Source organism: Vombatus ursinus, unplaced genomic scaffold (genome assembly GCF_900497805.2).
Source record: "Vombatus ursinus unplaced genomic scaffold, bare-nosed wombat genome assembly UNPS02014781.1, whole genome shotgun sequence".
NCBI classification, from domain to species: Eukaryota; Metazoa; Chordata; class Mammalia; order Diprotodontia; family Vombatidae; genus Vombatus; species Vombatus ursinus.
Genome location: NW_020954559.1, coordinates 37,462,061 through 37,482,028, shown reverse-complemented (window position 1 = coordinate 37,482,028; position 19,968 = coordinate 37,462,061). Strand labels below are relative to the sequence as shown.

The 19,968-nt window shown below is 33.4% G+C and overlaps 1 protein-coding gene across 1 annotated transcript in view; it reads left to right on the top strand.

Moving 5' to 3' along the window:
* Positions 1-19,968, top strand: part of LOC114046104 (gamma-tubulin complex component 3) — a 144,861-nt gene that overhangs the window by 103,128 nt on the left and 21,765 nt on the right. Inside the window, exons 15-17 of the mRNA XM_027866357.1 lie at positions 795-930; positions 1,421-1,489; positions 5,985-6,120. Coding sequence (XP_027722158.1) covers positions 795-930; positions 1,421-1,489; positions 5,985-6,120 — 341 coding nt within the window. The remainder of the gene's footprint in view (positions 1-794; positions 931-1,420; positions 1,490-5,984; positions 6,121-19,968) is intronic.

Here is a 19,968-nt window from a genome sequence, read left to right as displayed (position 1 = left end):
GTGTGTGTGTGTGTGTGTGTGTGTGTGTGTGTGTGTGTGTGTGTGTGAGAGAGTGAAATCATCATTTGGAATATAAAGTTAGAATTTGGTACATTTGGTATAATCTAGAGCTATAAAATAAGTTTATTATGCTAAAGTATTTACATTTGTTTCTTCCTAAAGGTATGTTTTTGTATTTCTTTAGGGGAATTTGATATTTATATCTTCCTTAAACTAATTATAGAGGAATTGACAAGCTAACTCTGTGTGTGTGTGTGTGTGTGTGTGATGGCAAAACCTATTTGTGTGTATATCTATGAATATCTGTGTATGTATACACACACATATGTGCACATGTCTGTATATAGGTATGTCAGGGCCTTATGAAATGAAAGGGATATGTTTATAATTGATGATGAAAGGCTTTATTCTTAAGTTTTTAAATCTGTGCCAAACACATAATAAATGCTTGATGAATCCTTATTGAATGAATGAATTCTAACGGGTAAAAATGTTATCTCACTTATTTGGAAATATATATGATAAATAAGCATTTGAAAATGCAGACATCTTATAATGGAGCACTTTATAGCCTTTTGAGGGTTGTGATATTTGAATGCTCAAAGTGAATTAAAACTAAATTTGTTTTGAGGTATGCCAAGTATTGGGAATCGATTTTGGTGATAATGTTTGAAATAATTGGAGATATCCTATCTTAAAACCAGGTAAATTTATCCTGTGTTGTGATGCTTTAGTTATCAAAATACTTTTTAAGCACCTAATTATTTCTTTAAATGTGTCTTTTTATCTGTCAGACCAGAGCTTGTCCGTCCAGCTACCACTTTGTATCAGCATAACTTGACAGGAATTCTGGAAACTGCTGTCAGGGCAACTAATGCACAGTTTGACAGTCCTGAAATCCTTAAACGACTGGATGTTAGGCTTCTGGAGGTATTTTGACCTTGTCCCTATTTAAAACGATATATGCCAGTTACAAAAAAGGTTATCAGAATGAATTTTGTGTTAAAATAGAATGTTGCATTTAATACTTTTACTGGCACTGAAGATATTTTGGGGGGTGGGCAAGGGACAGATTATAAAATGTTGAATATAATTTATCATCAAATTGATGTGTTTAGTGGTAGAATAGATTTTTCAGAGGCATGATAATTGTTCATTTGTAATAAAAATCAAGATAAGTAGTTTTTTGCCTTTCGTTGTTTGAAGTGTTTTTTTAAATTATATGAGGCATATCTTAATTATGTATATTTTTTGTCAATAGAAAAAAATGGAAATTAACCCAAAACTTACTTATTTACAAAACAAATCTGTCTACTGTTACCACATTGTGACGATTTTCACAGTTTACACATTATTTTGCTTTGTTTTCTCCTTAGGAAGAATAAATAAGATCTTTAGCACAATTTTTTTTTCATACTAGGTATCTCCAGGTGATACTGGATGGGATGTGTTCAGCCTAGACTATCATGTTGATGGACCAATTGCAACTGTAAGATCATTTTGTGTATTTGTATAGCATTCATAGTTGCTTAGATGGCTAAATATTTTGTTATTTTTAAATGGACTTTCTACTGTAAGAAATTCTGATTAAAGTGATCACTTGGCATCGGGGATATACCCATTGAATGAACACTTAAGCCAAAACTTCAATTTCTTTAAATTTTTAATGAGTGCTAAAATGCCCCATTATTAAAAACATTCTTTTAAAAAATAAATCATTTGTTCTCTTGTAGATTTCAGCAAGTACTTAATAAATGGATTGTTCATTTTATTCTATTATTCCTAGACTGTAGCAACTAATTTGGGATAATTTGCAAGAAACTATAAAATGTATTTCAGGGGAATCATATTTGTACTACTTAAATAAAATTTGATATGTAGTATTCATTTGAACTGATGAGAAAATAGCTGTACTATTGTTCAAAGTGCTTTTTACCATATATAAAGAAATGTACTATTTCTTTTAACACTTATCAAAGAACAAAAGTTTGACCAGCATAGTTGTCTTCTTACAGATGTGTAAAGGCAGAAGTAGCTCTTCTTAACATGGCTGGTTTTTTTTTTTTTTTGCAGAGGTTTTAACATATTGTTATTGACTAGTATCTTTTTGAACTTAGAATCAATAGATCAAAAATTAGGTATTTGATATCTTCACTTGGCCAAACTTTATATTACAATATAGTTAAAACTAATATTGTTTGGACATCTTATTATCTACCTAGAAATCTTAGAAGAGCCCTAATCCAAATGATCTGAATCACACTGATTTCTTATACCTCTAAAATTTAAATCACTATTGCCATAGCCATGTCAGTGTCCCTTCTAGCATGATAAATTAGGTTAACAGCTCCTGTGCTACTGGCGTCATATTAATTCTGTGAAATATTGACTGTTAGTGAAATTTTTCTTCCTTTAAATTCCTAAATTGGTACTGTTAACCTGACTTATATAATAATTAAAATTATATGATTTATTCTTAAATTTGACTTTATTAACATACTTAGCTTATAGACATTTAGTTATCTTCCCTGAATAACCTACTAAAGTACATTTTGTTAAGTGCATCATTCTAAATAACATGACTTTTTCTGTCTATTTTCTATACAAACTATGCATATTTTTGCTATGCATTTTTTTGCTGGCTAAAATCAAGCAGAGATTAGGTTTTCCTATAAGGCTTAGAAAATAATCTAAGATTTAATATAAAAGAAATGTATTTGCAAGTACTCATGTTAGATGATGTACATTTGATATTTTTGCATAGTGTAAAGGATACCATATTAAATTAGATGAATGCTTTACAGAAGCTTAAGTGCTTAGAGAAATAGGTATCCTGTGGAGAAAATCTTTTAAATCACTGAACATTATCTATATGTGTGATCTCTAAATTATTTCATAATGTTACAGGACTGAATAGCAATGCAAAGGCATATATTGTTGTTCATTTAACACTATAGAGAAACTCTTTGAACACTTGGTGAAAACTAGAATTTTTTCCACATTCTATCTTTTGGAAAATAGTCAAAGAACAAGAAAAACATATATCAAGAAGTAGTTTAAAAGAGGGAAAAATGATAAATGTTTGAAACATGTTCATATTCAGTAGATATTCAGACCTGTCTGCTATGTAGATATCTATAATACTGGTGTAGTGAGAATTAGTATTTATAATGATGGCCCTCATGTATCACAAGATTTTGAATCAACAAAGAAAAACCAAATTGCATAACAGCAATATAGCAGTTACAAATTTAATTGAACCTGTGTTTATGAGTATTTATTATTTGGTAAACATTGCAGAACACATGAAGATGTGCAAGATGTAGTCCTCACATTCATTCTAGGGACTTATATTTTTGTAGCAGAATGAGAGAAGTAATAACAGGATAAATACAAACACTGTAGCTCAGGACCACAGAAGAGGGAAAATTACTTCCAGGAAGATTATCAAAGAAGATTTTATGAAAGAGTTATTATCTGCGCTAGACCTTGATTCAACAAAGATATTCCAAAACTTAGCTTAGGTGGACATAGACCCCACCTTGTCTCCATATGGAAACACGTCTGGCTACCACAGCAGATTGTGGTGACTTGTATAATGTTCATAGGACATTCTGTATTGGGGACATCCTCCAAGTCTAAAGAGCCTCAACTTGACATCTATGAACTCCACATGCCCATTCATGTTCAGAAAGCAACATCTGTATGGCCAGACTCAATCAGGAAGCTATGTCATGGAAGTCAAAGCTGGAGCATTAGACCTCTGGGTCAATCAAATCTTAGAAACACCTTTGTCTTAGGGAAAAACTAGCCTAACTTGGACTAGTTGCATGGGGGAAAGTGTTAAGGATGTTGTTCCCACTACAGTTAGACACTGCAAATGGAAAAAGAGCTAGTACACCCAGAATTTTGTAGGAGAAACAGAAGAGGATGGATTGTATTTGTTACCCCAAGCTTTTTTCAGGAATAAAAAGCAAAGGAAAACTTTTTTAAACACCAGTGTCTATGTGATATTTTGTGCCTCTGAAACATGGAATCCTTCAGTCCCTAAGAAATTGCAGATTATTTCCAATGGAGAGATGAATGGTGGGCTAAAATGATATGTCATACATTACCACTGAGTAATTATGAGCAATGAAATATTTAAAAGAGAAGTATTATTGATTTTTATCAGTAAAGAAGTTCAGCTGATCATGTAGATAGAACTTGTGGTAACAGATAACTATCTAGTTATAGTCCTGTTAGCAGATCATTTTTGCTTTCTGAAGACCAACCTAGCTAATCATCAACAGACTGGCTCCAGAATTTGCTGATCATAGCAAATCATAAAATAAGGTATGTTATAGAATGACCCTCAGTCCTGTGTGGACTTCTTCTCCAGAGATCTGGACAGATTAGTGGGAAATAGGCACAGAGTACATACAACTTTTATATAGTTTTATGTAGTTTATAAACATCAGCTTAACTCTTGGGACTATACTCATTTGAACCTGAATGCTGCAGAATTATGGTGATCAAGTTTGGCATTCACAAAAGATAGAAGGTATCTCTCCTCCCCTTTGCAGAGGTAGGCAGATTGTGGGCGTAGAACAATGCCTATGTCAGAATTTTTAAATATGTTGTTTGATTTGGCAGAACTGGTTTTTACCCTTTAAAAATGTTTTTGTTAGAAGGGATCACTCTTTGTGAGGGGGAAGGCAAACAATGAATTGGCAAATGTAGGGGCTATAAAAACATAAGATTTCAGTAAAGTTTATTTGAAACATCTTTTTACCCATTCTTTTACATTCAAGGTCAGTCTTATCCAAGAAGTCTTCTATAACCCCTCCAGATCTTGTTCTCTCTTCTCTGAGCTCTTTTAACATTCACAGTTGTGCCACACACAAAAATAAACAGAGTCATATATAGAATTTTAGAGATAGATGGTACCCTAGAGATTTTCTAGTCCAGCTTCTACCTTTTTTAGGCAAAGAAACTGTAACTTACAGAGGTAAAGTGATTTGTCTAGGGTCTCCCAGTGAAAGAGTAAGTATTTGAACAAGAAACTTTATCTCCTAACTCTTTTTATCCAGTGTTCTCACTAAAACACCTTGCTTCCTTGACATATATTTGACTACTACAGAAATATTGCTGACCACTTCAGGTTCAACAAGTGCTTATTATATGCCAAACACTGTGTTAAGTACTAGAAATACAAAGACAAAAACAAAAACAAAAAAATAGTCCTTGCCCTAAAGGAGTTTACGTTTAATTGGAGGAAATACTCTATACACATATAAGTAAATATAAAATGTGTAATTTTGTAGATGGGGGTACAAAACTAACAATTGGGAAAATTATGAAAGGCTTTTTATTGGATCTAGCACTTGAGCTGATATTTGAAGTTGCAGTTCCTAGAGGTGAAATGAAGAACTTTCCAGGCAAGGACAACAGCCTATACAAAGATTTGGAGATGAGATGTTATATATAAGAATAGTAAGTTCTGGTAAATGGTGAATGAATGTCTTAGTGTGGCAATATATCTACCCCAAAGCCAAATATAAAGTATTTTACTTTTGAGATATCCAAATTTATGGAAGAACAAGTTATGTTCTAATAGGATTTTTTTTGGGGAGGGCTAAGCAGTGGGTCTAAGTGACTTGCCCAGGGTCACTCAGCTAGTAAGTGTCAAGTGTCTGAGAGCGGATTTGAACTCAGTTCCTCCTAACTCCAGAGCTGGTGCCCTATCCACTGGGCCACCTAGCTGCCCTTCTAATAGGATTTTAATAATAGCATTTTTGTCTTTTAATTGAAGATATATTTGATCATTTCTTTTCAAAACTTCACATTTGTGTAAATTGTACATTTTGTTCGTAGTTATATTGATTGTACTGCCATCTTGTAGTAGATTAGGTGTTAATAAATTTTCTTTATAAAACTGCTGAGACATAAAATATGTCTTTGTAAATGTTGGCAATACTTTAAGACTTTGCTGTTCTTTTCAGGTGTTTACTAGAGAGTGCATGAGTCACTATCTAAGGGTGTTTAACTTTCTTTGGCGAGCTAAACGGATGGAATATATCCTCACTGACATACGGAAAGGACATATGTGTAATGCAAAACTCCTGAAAAATATGCCAGGTAAAACATAAACTCTGTTTTACTGAATTTTCTTTTATAGATGAATCTGTTTATAGCTGATTCAAACTGTTTTTGCTGGATTCTTAAAAAAATAATGAAATCATATAATATGACTAAAGTTAAAAATCATTGCTAGTTTTTTTTTCTGTTTCTGCCTTTGAGGAAATTTAATTTAGTTTAGGCTCAAATACTCAATCAAGTCAAAAAATGTTTATTAAATATTTGCTGTGTGCCAGGCATTAGGGTAAGTGCTGGGAATTGAGAGACAAAAGTGAAATTTCATTCAGCTTACATTCTAACAGAGAAGATAATATGTGCATATGTAAGTATAGTATACACCAAATGTACATATATAAGTATAGTATACACCAAATGAATGCATTGTAGTTTTGAGACAAGTAGTGCTAGTTTCTTAGGGAATCAGGAAAGACTTTATATAGAAAGTAATGTGAGAGCTGATACTTGAAGGAAACCCAGGATTCTTAGAGGTAGAGGTAAGCAGAGAGGGAGTGTGTGTTCCAGACATGAGGTTTAGTCAGTGCAGAGGCATGGAGATGGGACTGTCATCTGCACAGAACAGCAAGTAAGTCAGTATAGCTAGTAATGTGATATTAGTGTGGATGATTATTTCTCAGAGTCCATTTCCAGGTCACTAATTTGCTGTAAACTCTTTCATTTTTGGTTTATTTTTCATTCTGCCATTCTTTGTTTTACTTCAGAAATGTAAATGAATACTTTTTTTGGATGATTTCTGTGTATGGTTGATCAAAGTTCATATCCTGAACATATTTTACAAGTGTATCAGTTACATTTCTTAGTCAAGATTGTTTTAGTAATTGTGTTGTGGTTCAAAAATCATAACATTAAATTATTCTTAGAATACTAACTTTCAGTTTTACAAAGCTGCATATAAATTTGATGGCAGTTGGCCAGGTTTTTGGATTGATAATTTGTGAGGTGTTAGTTAATAAGTGAGTAGAAAACTTATATTAAAGTTTTAAAATTTGTATGTATTTTTCTATACTAATGAGTTTTGATTTGGCTGAAACATAAAGTATTTTAGGAAACCTCCAAGGAAGCCTTATATAACCTTATCTCATAGTGATGTAATATAATGGAGAAAAAACTGTTGCTTCTTGAAGAAAGAGTTTGAAAACTTCTCTTCATTATTAGGTTAAAGACCTATCAGATTTAAGGGTTCAAAGACAATGTAATACTGGAAATAGAGAAAATCACACCATATCTAATCTTAACTGATTGAAGCAAGATACTACTTCTATACCTTTCATAATCACTTTATCATTCCACTCACCACAGCAACTAGTCCAAACCTCTTCTTCCCTCTTTAAGTTTCCCATGGTACCCCTACTCCTCTCACCCTTTTAGGTAAGGGACTTTCCTCATACTTTGCCAAAACTTGAGTACATTGAGCAAGAGCTCCCTTTTTTCCCCTCCTCATCATCTTGAATCACTCAGATGCTTTTCTCCACCATCTCCTCCTTCATTCTTGCCCCACCACGAAAAAGTGGCCCTTCTTGCTAAGGCAAAAATATCTCATACACCCTTGATTCCTAAGGCCATATACCCTAAGGCCTTATTTTGAGCTATCTTCTCCCTTTATACTATTCACTTGGTAACCTCTTCTGCTCCCATGGGTTCAGTTATCTATGCAGATGATTCCCAGATCTCTATATTCAGTCCTGAACTCTAATTTCATGTCACTGCCTTTTGTATGTCTCGAACTAATTGTCCCATAGACATTTCAAACTCAGCATATCCAAAAAAGGACTTACTATCTTTCTCCTAAACTCTCTCTTCTTCCAAACCTTCTTGTTACTTTTGATGGCACCACCTATACTCTAAGTCACCAAGGCTTGCCTCATTGGTGTCATCTTTAACACTTTACTTTTACCCCCATATACAATCTGTTGTTATGTCTTGTTGTTTCTACCTTGACAGTATTTCCTGTGTGTGTTCCCTATCTTTCTTCTCACACATCTTTCATCTTACTAAAGACCCTTATCATCTCAGGCCTGGGCTATTGCGATAGCTATCTATTTGGTTTCTCTGCCTTCTCTGCCCCACCACTCCCCCCATTTCCAATCCCTCCTCTTCATTTGACAAAGTGATTTTCTGAAAGCGTGGATCAGACCAGGTCATACTCTTCCCCGCTCCAGTGACTCTCCATTACTTCTAAGATTAAATTCAAAATCCTGTTTGATATTTAAAGCCCTGGTCTCTTCCTACCTTTCTAGTTTTCTTACACTTACTCCCCTCTATGTATTCTTTGATCCAGCAATGCTGGCATTCCTGCTGTTCTTTGTATGTGATGTTCCACCTTCTGACTCTATGCTTTCTCATTAGCTGTCCTTTTGCCTGAAATTCTCTCACTACTTCCTTCCCTGGATTCCTTCAAGATTCAGTAAATAATATCTCTCTTAAACCAGGAGCTAACATTATATATAATGGAAAAACTTTGAAACTTTTCCAGTAAGATCAGAGATATAGTAAAGCTGATCATTATCATTCCTTTATGTTGCAAACAACACATAGCAGTAAGATAAGAAAGAGAAATTGAGAGAATAAGCATAGGCATAGAGGAAATATAATTATTACTTTTTTTTAGATATGATGATTTACTGAGACTTTAAAAAGTCAACTAACATAAATTTAAACAGTAACTTCAGGGTATAAAATAAATTCACATAAATCATCAGCATTCCTTTATGTTGCAAACAACACATAGTAGATAGAAAGGGATTCCATTCAAAATAATGACACTGTATAAAACATTTAGGAATCTATCAAGACACACATATGAATCCAACTATAAAACACTCTTTACAAAAATAAGAGGCCTATGTAATTAAAGAAACATTCATTGTTCATGAGTAGGTCATGCCAATGTAATTTAAAAGACGATGCTACCTAAATTAATTTGCGTATTTAATTGCCATACCAATCAAAAAGATTATTTCATAGTGCTAGGAAAAACATTTTTAAAAAATTGAAAGTTACCTAGAGGAAAAAAAGATTAAGAATCTTAAGGGAAGTAATTTAAAAAGGGAGAAAGAAGGGAGCCTAGCAATACTAGATCTCAAATTATAATACAAAATAGTAACCATTAAAATAATCTGGTACTGATTAAAGATAGAGGTTGATCAGTGGAGCAGATTAGATATATAACATACAGAGGAGACAGATGTAGTAGTCTAGTGTTTGATAAACCCAGCTACTAGGTATTCCAGTATCCCAGCTACTGAGATAAGAACTCACTGTTTGACAAAACTGCTAGGAAAACTATAAAGCAGTCTTTATAGCAAAGCTGGTTTATAGACCAGCTTCTCACACCATATGCCAAGATTATGCCAAATAGATAAATGACTTTGTCATAAAAGATGACATTACAAGCAAAGTAGAGGAAGGAATTGCCCTTTACAGCTATTGAGCTTATGATCAAACAAGTTATAGAAATAATCACAGAAGATGAAATGGACAATTTTGATTATATAAAATTTAAAAGTTTTTGCACAAACAGGATCAGTGCAGTTAAAATTAGAATGGAAGCAGTTAACTGGAAGGGGGTAATCTTAGTAGGAAGTTTCTTTGATGAAGGCTTTATATTCAATATAGATAAAGAACTGATTAAAAAATATAAGAATATGAGCCATTCTTCAATAGATAAATGATCAAAGTATATGAACCAGCAGTTTCAAAAGAAGAAATCCAGGCTATCAACAACCATATGAAAAAATGCTCCAAAACACTAGTAATTAGGGAAATGCAAATGAAAGCAACTCTGGAATTCCATCTCATACCTATCAGATTTGCCAAGATGATTAAAAAGGAAAATGACAAATATAAGAGGATCTGTGGGAAAACAGGTACACTAACACATTGTTGATGGAGCTGTGAATTAGTTCTGAAAAGCGTTTTGGAACTATTACTAAAAAGTCACTTAATAGTACATAATCTAGGCATATGTCTAGTGATACCACTATTAGGTTTATACCACAAAAATATCAAAAAAAGAGAAAAAAGCCCCATATGTACAAAAATAGTTATAGCTGCTCTTCTCATAGTAGCAAAAAGGTAGTAGTTTAAGGAGGTTCCTACTTATTATAGAATGTCTAAGCAATTTATGGTATATGATTATAATGGAATATTATTTTATTAATAAGAAATGGCAAAATGAATAGCTTCAGAGAAACCTGGGAAGACTTACATGAACTGATGCAGAGTAAAAGTTAGCAAAATGAGAAGTACAATTTACATAACAATTTTGAAAATCTCTGATAAATGGAATTACGAACTGTGATTATAGAAGACTGAAAATGAAGCTACTTTCTGCAACCTGACAGAGTGGTAATGAACTTACAGTGCAGAATGAGATGTATGTTTTAGGATATTGCCAGTGAAGGAATTTGCTCAACTGACTGTGCATGTTGTTATGAAGTCTTTCCCCTCTCCCTCTTTCCTCTCCTCACCCCCTCCGTCCCTCTCTTCTCGTCTTCCTCTCACTCTTTTATCCTTTTCTCTCCCTTACCCCCTCCCCTACTTTCCCATTCTCTCATTATTTTTCTTTTATATTCTCCTTTTTATTCTCATTTTCTCTTCTTCTTCCTCCTTTTATTTCCCTCCCCCTTATTTTACACTCTTTTTTTCTTTATTTTGTTGTTCAGTTGAGGGAGAGTAGGAACACCAAAAAAATAAAGTTAATTTAAAAAAAAAAGCTTCTGCTCAAATCTCACTTTCTGCAAAAGATCTTTTCTGGTTTTTCTCTTCTCATCTCCCCCTGCCCTGCCTTGGTTTAAGAGACTAGATTGATTAATACGGTAGCACCGACTTAACAGGAATGGAAAAGAAGAAAACAAGGTATAACTTCTTTCCAACTTTAGCCATGCTTATGGTAATAATGATAGGTGGAAATGAGGATACTGTCACGGACATTAGAAATTCCAGCATTTGAAAGGGCTGTCTATCTTCAGCAACCCTTTGGCTTTTGGATTGTATCAGAATGTCATGTTGTGCAGTTGTTTATGTTTCTCAAATATTGGCAGAAGTAGGAATAGCTTATTATCTTTTTTTAGGTGAACATTTAAAAGTTTCTTCAATTTGTACATAGTTGTTTCTTCCCTTTTTTTTTTTGGAATACTATTGAATAGACCAATTCTTAAGTGGTAAACTTTCATAGGAACTGCTGTTCCTTCTCTATAATGGTATCTTTAATGTTTTCTGATTTAGATCAATTTTGCATTATATAAATATTTTGTCATCATATCAGTCTTCTGTTTTCAGAATAAAGCTTGAATCTTCTGTATTATTTTTAGCATTGAAAGATAAGAGTTCTGTAGCAGTTGTAAGAGTATGTAGTAAGAATGAATTTTTTGTGGTCTGATATTAGCTTGTCAGTGTCTTGATAATGAACTAACTTTTTTGCTTCTATTATTTTCCTTTATATTTAAAGATAACTTTACTTGCTATATGTCCAAACCAATCTAACAACATTTATTAGATGCTACTTACTATGTGCCAGGCACTGTACTAAGTACTAGTGATACAATTAAAATGAAAAACTGAGCTTACAATCTAAAGGGGGAGATAACACACAAAAGGAGGCAGGAAAATGGGGCAAGGGAGGCACCTCTAGGCAGTACTTCTCCTGGGGGCACCTTGTTCCTTGGAGTTGAAACCAGGCAAAGCAGTAGATGTAAAGTGGAGTGAACTGAAAGTCAGTTTCTACCATTTACAGAGAAAGGCATTGGGAGGAATTTGGTATCCCACCCTCCAACCCTCTAGTAAGAGGAAGAGGGAGGCTCAGGAAGATGATTTCAGTCAAAACTTGATTTAACAGCCTGGTGGTGAGATTAGAAGTGATGACCAGATGCAGCTAGGTGGCGCAGTGGATAGGGCACTGGCCCTGGAGTCAGGAGGACCTGAGTTCAAATACAGCCTCAGACACTTGACACTTATTAGCTGTGTGACCCTGGGCAAATCACTTAACCCCATTGCCTAGCAAAAAAAACAAAACAAACAAAAACAAGGAAGTGATGACCTTATCCTGGAATAGGAATCTTGTTCCCTGGAGTTGAAACCAGGCAGAGAAGCAGATGCAAAGTGGAGTGTGTATATAGTTTGGACTCTAGTAGGAAATGACTTGAAGAAGTGATGTTTTGACAGCTTCTTTCCCATGATACTATAAGATTAAAAAGGTCAAGACTCTTATAAATTACTAGACACAAATCGACATATTTATGGCAATATACAAAAATGCAGAAAACATGCATATGAGAACAAAGAAATGATTGCATTTTGGCTTTTTGCGGTGAATTGTTTCTTTCATAAGTAGAATGTTAAGGGAATAATCCTTTTTTGGTCACTGTTATCTATGGCAATGTCATCTTAAATATAAACATGTAAAGTCTTATGTTCATTGTAAAAAGAATGTCACCTATCTTACACGATAGGCCATAATAAAAATTAAGTTATAGAGCTCTAAACTATGGACATTCAAGGAGCATACTTCACAAGTTTTTTTTTTTTTTTAAATTTGAGACACTCCTTGATTCAGTTCTTTAGAGTAAAAAAAAAAACTAAATTCAGAGAAACCTCTCCTCCTCCCCTGAACCTTTCGATGAGGAGACTCCATTGGAAAATAAAAAGAGAAAAACAAAGCCCTTGTATTAAATACATCAAGCGAAACAAATACCTACATAATCTGTATTTAAAAATGTATGTCTTATTCTGCAAGATGTGGGTAGCATGATTCGTTATCAGTACCCTGGAATCATAGTTGGTCATTGCACTGATCATAGCTTTCAAGCCTTTCAGAGTTGTTTTTATGATGTTATTGTATAAATTTGTTCTTCTGGGTTTGCTCAGTTCTGTTTCCTTATGTTCATACAAGTCATCCTACGTTTCTTTGAAACGGTCCATTTCTTCATTTCTTACATTGCAATGATATTATGTTCATATATCATAATTTTTTAAGTGATTCCCGTCTCCATTTAGTTTTCAGTTCTTTGCTGCTTTTACTACCACTACAAAAAAACCTGTTGTAAATATTTTTGTAAGTATGGATCTTTTTTCTGTCTTAGATGTGTTTGGTATATTGACCTAATGGTAAGTATTGAAGGATTTTTAAAGGAGATATACAGTTTCATAGAACGTGCTGACTTCTTTGGCATGGTTCCAAATTGCTTTCCAGAATGGCTGGATATTTTCTTAGTTCCACCAACAGTGAATTAATGTGCCTTTTTTTTGCCCCCCCCCCACAGCCTCTATAATAATTGACCTTTTTGTGTTTTGTCATCTTTGTCGGTCTTATGGATGTGAAGTGAAACCTCAGATTTGCTTTAATTTGGATTTCTAATTTTTTTTTATTTGATCTTTTAGGATTCTCTTGATAGAGCATCATGTCACCTACAAAAAGTGATCATCTTCTTTCTCCTCTAATTTTATTCTCTTAATTTCTTTTTCTCATCTTATGCTGTAGGTGATGTTTCTAATACGACATCAAATAGTAGTGGTGATAATAGATGTCATTGCTTCACCCCAATCTTATTGGAAAGGTTGTTGGCTTTTATCCATCACATATAATGAAAGCTCTTGCTTTCACTTAGATATTACTTAACATATTGAGGAAAGCCCACTTATTCCTTGTCTTTTTTTTTTTTCTAATGGGAACATATGTTGGATTTTGTCAAAAGTCTTTTTAGCATCTAGTGATCATGTTGATCATGTGGTTATTTTTGTTATTAATATTCTCTACCATATTTATAATTTTTTATATTAAGCTAACCCGACATTATAGGCTCTAGTCTACTTGCTAGTATCTTATTTAATTTTTTTTTATATTATTTTTCATTGAGGATATTGTTCTATAGTTTTTTTCTTAGTTTTGTCTTTGTATGTTTTTCATGTATCAGGATTGTGTTTGAAGGGATTTTTTTCCCATACTTTTGCAAATAGTATGTAATATTTCTTTGACAGAAGTTATTTTGTTTGATAGAAGTTATTTTCTTAATCTATTTTGGTCCTATGGGTTTTTTCCCCATTCTTTGGGAGTTCAAGTTGTTGACGTGTTCAGTTTCTCTTTATGATATTGTTATTTAAATAACATAGCTCTGTTAATCCAAATATTTTATATTTTTGTAAGCATTCATTTCATCTAAGTTATCAATTGTTAGCATATAATTAGATAAAATAGTTTCTGATTATTTCCTTTATTTTATCTTCAATTGTTAAGAATTCTTCTTTTTCATTGTAACAGGACTAGTTTGATTTCCTACTCTCTTTCTTAATCAGACTAGTTAATTTTTTATAAGTATTGTTTTTTAAAACAGCTTCTAATTTTATTTAGCTATTCAGTGCCTTTTTTTGCTTTCATTTTGTCAATCTAATTTGATTTTTAGATTTCCTACTTTGGTGTTATTTGTAATTTTGTTTTTTGTTTATTTTTGCTTTTCTAGTTTTTTTTTCACATCAGATTCATTGATTTGCTTTATCTTTTGTTGATGAAATCATTTAGAGTTAAAACAATTTCTATTCTATTGATCCGTTTAGATATAGATGAGCTATGTGGCCTAGTGGGTGGAGTATTGGACCTGGAGTCAGGAAGACCTGAGTTCAAATATGACCTCAGACACTTACTAGCTATATGACCCTGGACAAATCACTTAACCTGTGTGCCTCAGTTTCTTCAATTCTAAAATAGGGATGATAATAATAGTACCCACCTTCTAGGGTTGTTGTGAGGATCAAATGGGATAATATTTGTAAAGAACTTAGGACAGTGCCTGGTATAGGGTAGGCATTTAATAAATGCTTGTTCCTTTCCCCTTTCTCTAATTTCATACCAGTATTAGTGGGATTTGAAACAAAATAAATGAGTCATCAAGCTCCAAAATGTCTTAATTAATCCATCAGTCAACAAGCATTTATTAAATGCTTATTACATGTTAGATGCTTTGTTAAATTCTGGAGATACAAAGAAAAAAAGACAGACTCCCTGCTCTTGTGGAGCTTACATTCTAATGTGGGAAGCAATATGTATTTAAATAAGTAATATTAGATGAATACAGAGTAGATGGAAAGATTGACATTTGGCCATTTAGGTTTGGGGGAAAAGATAAAGAGTTTTGAACATGTTGGGTTTGAGATTTTTATGGGACATTCAGCTTGAAATGTTCAGTAACCCAGCTGGTGATGTTTATAAAGCATTGTATAGAGACTAGGGGTGAACACATAGATATGAGAATCAGAATAGAGCTGATATTTCAACCATTGAGAGAGCTAATGAGTTCATGAAGAGGACCTAGAACAGAGCTTATGAGTCAGCGTTGGTTAGTATGCTTTTACAGATGAAGATCCAGCAGGGAAACTGTGAAGGAAATTGTAGAGGGTACTCAGCAGAAGTACATTATCAACAGCATAAAATGTTGCAGAGCACCCAAGAAGGATGAAGATTGAGAAAAGGCCATTAGAAGAAAAAAAAAAATATTTTTTTCATCATCATTTTGGCACAGGCTGTTGGCTCACTGGTCCTTGGTTTGATTTTATTGAGTCTTCATGGTAATAATTGCTATGGAAGGCTCTGGTACAGTGGGATATAATGGAAAGAACATTGTCTCTGGAATCAAAAAAACAGTTTTCAAATCCTATGTCTGACACTTACTACCAATGCGATTCAATTCACTCAGCTCCCTGGGCCCTCGATTTCCTTGCCAGCAAAGTGAGGTGGTTGGACTGGGCGGCCTCTGCAGACCTTTCTAGTTCTGGACTTATTATCCTTCCTTCTCTGATTCCTCTCCTGGCTCCATTCCAGGCTGTCCCCACCACGCCACGCCACCGTAGCTTCCTCCCTCTTCCCCCAGTCAGAGACCCCTCCCTTCCCTGGCCGGGTCAATTCCAACATGTAGTAGTCACTTAGTAATTTTTAAATGGAATTGAAATCTTACTCAGTTAATGAGCAGCAGAAGACAACTGATAACTCTGTCAAGCTCACATTCCTACTAAACCGGTCTGTGACCTATAACTCATATTCATCTTATAACCCACTATATACCCCTCTTTTTCTTTGTCTTACTTTTTTTTTAACCCTTTCTTCTTCTGCTCTTCTTTTTCCCCTCTGTCTGGGTACACCCACACACCCACACCCACACCCACACACACACCTACCTTTTAAGTACAACTTTTTCTTTTCCCTTTTACTCATTACTGTTTCTTCATTGTTTTAATCCTGTTTCTCATCTTTCTTTCTACTGTCTTATTTAATTTCTTCTTTCTCTACTCCTGGCAATAATGAAAAAATGAAGTATGAGTTTCTTCTCTTTAAATTTAAAAAGGTAGATTGAGTATTTTATACTTTCCTAAGAGAATTATCTAGATTAAATGTTTTTTTGTATGTGATTCTTGACTAATTTGTTTTCCTGTTAATACTAGCCAGTTAAAAAATGGTTTTACCTCCCTGTTTTAGACTTTTACTGTATTATTCTTTTGTTCTGGACTGAACAAGTTTAGTAAAAGTTACACATGTTTCAGAAGAGGGCTATAAAAATGATTTAGAAAGTTGAAAAGTAAAATCTAAAAATTATCTCAGTGCCTTGATCATGTTATAATTCACTTGAGAAGCGAATGCAAATGAGGAACTTAATAAAACCTGTGGTTATTTTATGCTAATTGAGAGGAAAAAACATTCAGAATTAGTGAAAAGCCTGACTCATAGGATATTTCAAAGTTTTATTCAATTCAAATATATAGACTAACTTAAACTAAGTACTAAGTGTTTCCAGCTACAAGTTCTGCTAGATGTATTTTAATTAATAGATTACTCATTTATAACTAGTTGTATCCATTTGTTAAAATTTGCTGAAACCCTTGAAAACAATTTGTTTTGTAAAATAAGTTAAACCTGGTTCCAGAAAATTTGTTTTATTATTAATTTACCTAGTAGAATATTTCTTCATATAGTACAAAAGTTGTCCAACTGACACAGCCTGAACTAATGAAATTCAGGTTAATGAGCTTTTATTGTATTAAAAAGGAAATATTACATAATATAGGAAATATTTCTCCATTTTAACTTTTTATTTTGTCCTCAGCAATATACTTAAAGTGTATTTTTGAGATACTTTAAGTTAGAGTCAAGGAAAATAATCATAAGAGAGTTTTCTAGAAGGGATGTCTTTTACTTGGAACTTTAAAGACATATGGCTTTAACTAATCTCACAGTGGCTGCATATAGTAGATATATGAATATTCATTAAATTGAATCTACCTTAAAGCTCCATCAATAAGTAATTCTGGGAAAGTTATTGTTTCCCTTCAACTTCCACACTGTCCACATGTGGTCTGTGATAATGGATGAAGCTTGAAAGGAAATAAGATTGGTTCTTGGATTAATTTTTTGAAAAAAATTCATATAATAAAAATATTAAAAATAAACCTTTACTTCTTTATAACTGCTAAGATATTGGCCTGTTTTTGCCTTACGCTTTATTTTAAAAGCATTGCGGATCAAAATCAAATAAAATAGCATTTGGAAAAGATTTTATATCAGCAATGAAAATGTGATCTAAGACATATTGGACCAGCAGAGATGTTTGAAAACTTATAAACTTGAAGTTCTTTAAGCAGCCCCTAGAGGGCAGGAGAGAATTACAAATGAGTATTACTTATCTGTCTCGACAATCAAATAAACCAGAGAAGAAACAGCTCATTTTTTAATTTTTCCATATAGAATTAAATCTACAAGTTCATGTTAATTTAGTAGCATATAAGGCGTAGTTATTTGTTTGTTGGATCATTTTTCTTTTTGCATGTCTGATACTATAATAATTGTTCCCTAATATCATTGGGTAGCTTTGTTGTAGAAATTAGAGCTAGAAAGAATGAAGGAACATTAGAGCTAATTTATTAAAATCACGTCATTTTATCAGTGAGGAAACTTAAGGCCCAGAGAGGTCATGGTTTGCCTGCATTTTGGAGTTTTTCTTTATCAAATAAATTAGCATGTTAAACATAAGCTTAAAACATTTTTGGAGGGATTCTTTCTGAAGATCGAGATGGTATGAAGATGGATGTTTTTCCCTAGGAATTATTATGCAACAGTATATTAAACTATTAATTCTATGTGTAGTTTTTTTTTTTTTTTAGTTTTTATCTGACTTCTTACATTGGTGAAAGTGTTCAGTGAATTTTACATACAAAAAAATGTTGTGTCAGTACTTTGATATGACATTTTATTAGATTTATTTTTTGTTCTTGCTAATATCTACACAAATTAACTCTAAGTTTATCAATATTAGATACTTTACTTTAGAAGTGAAACATTAGAGATGTTCCCTGTATTCTTAATTGAGAAGAGGTTTTGGCCTCAAGAAGTGGCATGTTTCTAGAAAATGTATTATTAGTACTTGACATTTTGAAATGGTTTCAAAGAAGACACAACATATTGCTGAATTAACATTGGCTATCATGGCTTTTGAAAAGGGGGATCATTAGAATAGTTAAATGAGGCATGAATTAATAAATTATTGCACCTAAATCTATATCACCTTTATCTTATGGAACATCTAAAATAGCCTTTTGGGTTGTATTCCATAGTATGTGTTAATTTTTCTCTTAAAAACATATTTTTAGCTAAAGAAATCAATATAAGCAACCCAGAGTGGCTGGTAGCAGAGCATGTGAAGGGCAGAGTTCATAGAACAGTAGTTTGACCTACTAGAATCCATTTTTACTTTTTAGGTGTGTGTTGTATCTAGTTCCTCATAGATGTAGGAAAGGAAAGGCACCTGACTTGAAGAACCTTAGAGATGAAATTTTAGAAACTTTGACTGAAATGTGTACTGATCTCCAGGTCAGAAAAAGAGTTTTCCATTTTGTCTCTTATCCATTAGAAATGCTCCAAAAGAGAACCTAAAAACTATTGACTGTAACAGAATCATAAAACCTAAAATATGAGTTACCGTAGAATTATGGAAAAATCTTTTGTCATGGATAGAGAAATCCACTTAGAGATAGATATAAACGCATATTTTCTGGATAGAAAAGCATTAATAATATGGTTCCCAAGGGGTGATTCAGTGCTAGAAATGTACTTAATTAACACTTTCATGTAAGTGTTCTAGTAGAAGGTGAATAATGAAATCTTTGTTTACCAACCACATTACATGTTAGTAGCTAGCACCGTCTTAAACTAATATATACTAAAAGAGAAGGAACAACTGCAAAGGTATGATCATACTACATACTTCACTGACCTTGTGAAGTGTTCATTTCAGTCAGATCCTTTTGGTGCTTTCTTTGCCCAAGACCTGTAACTTCTCTTTCCTCCTTCCTCTACTTTCTGGATGGGCAAACTCACAAGAGAGGGAAGACAAGTACAAAGGGAAAAACACAGAGGGACAGCTTACTGACTCACCTAATGACCCTGCCATGACATGGTCCTATCCAATTTATGTTGCCTCTCTCCTGGGGATGCCTTGTGGTGGAATAGAAAGAGCAGTGGGGCTTGTTATAAGACTTAAGTTCAAATTCCATTTTGAATCTCTGCTAATTTATTAGCTATGCAACAATGAGCAAGTCCCTTAATTTCTGTGCCTTTCTGTTTCCTTATCTATGAAACAGGAATAAAAATCCTTTGACTTTCCATCTAGTACAGTTGTGAGGATCAAGTGATAAATTTGAAAACTTCTTTGTAAACACTGAATCACTGTATAAATATAAGCTTATATTAGTTGGTTGGACTAATTGGATAAAGAGCAACCTTAGAGTCAGGAAACCTGGGTTTCCTCTGACGTGAGCTTTGTGATGATGGGCTAGTAACTGAAAATCTCAGTGCAA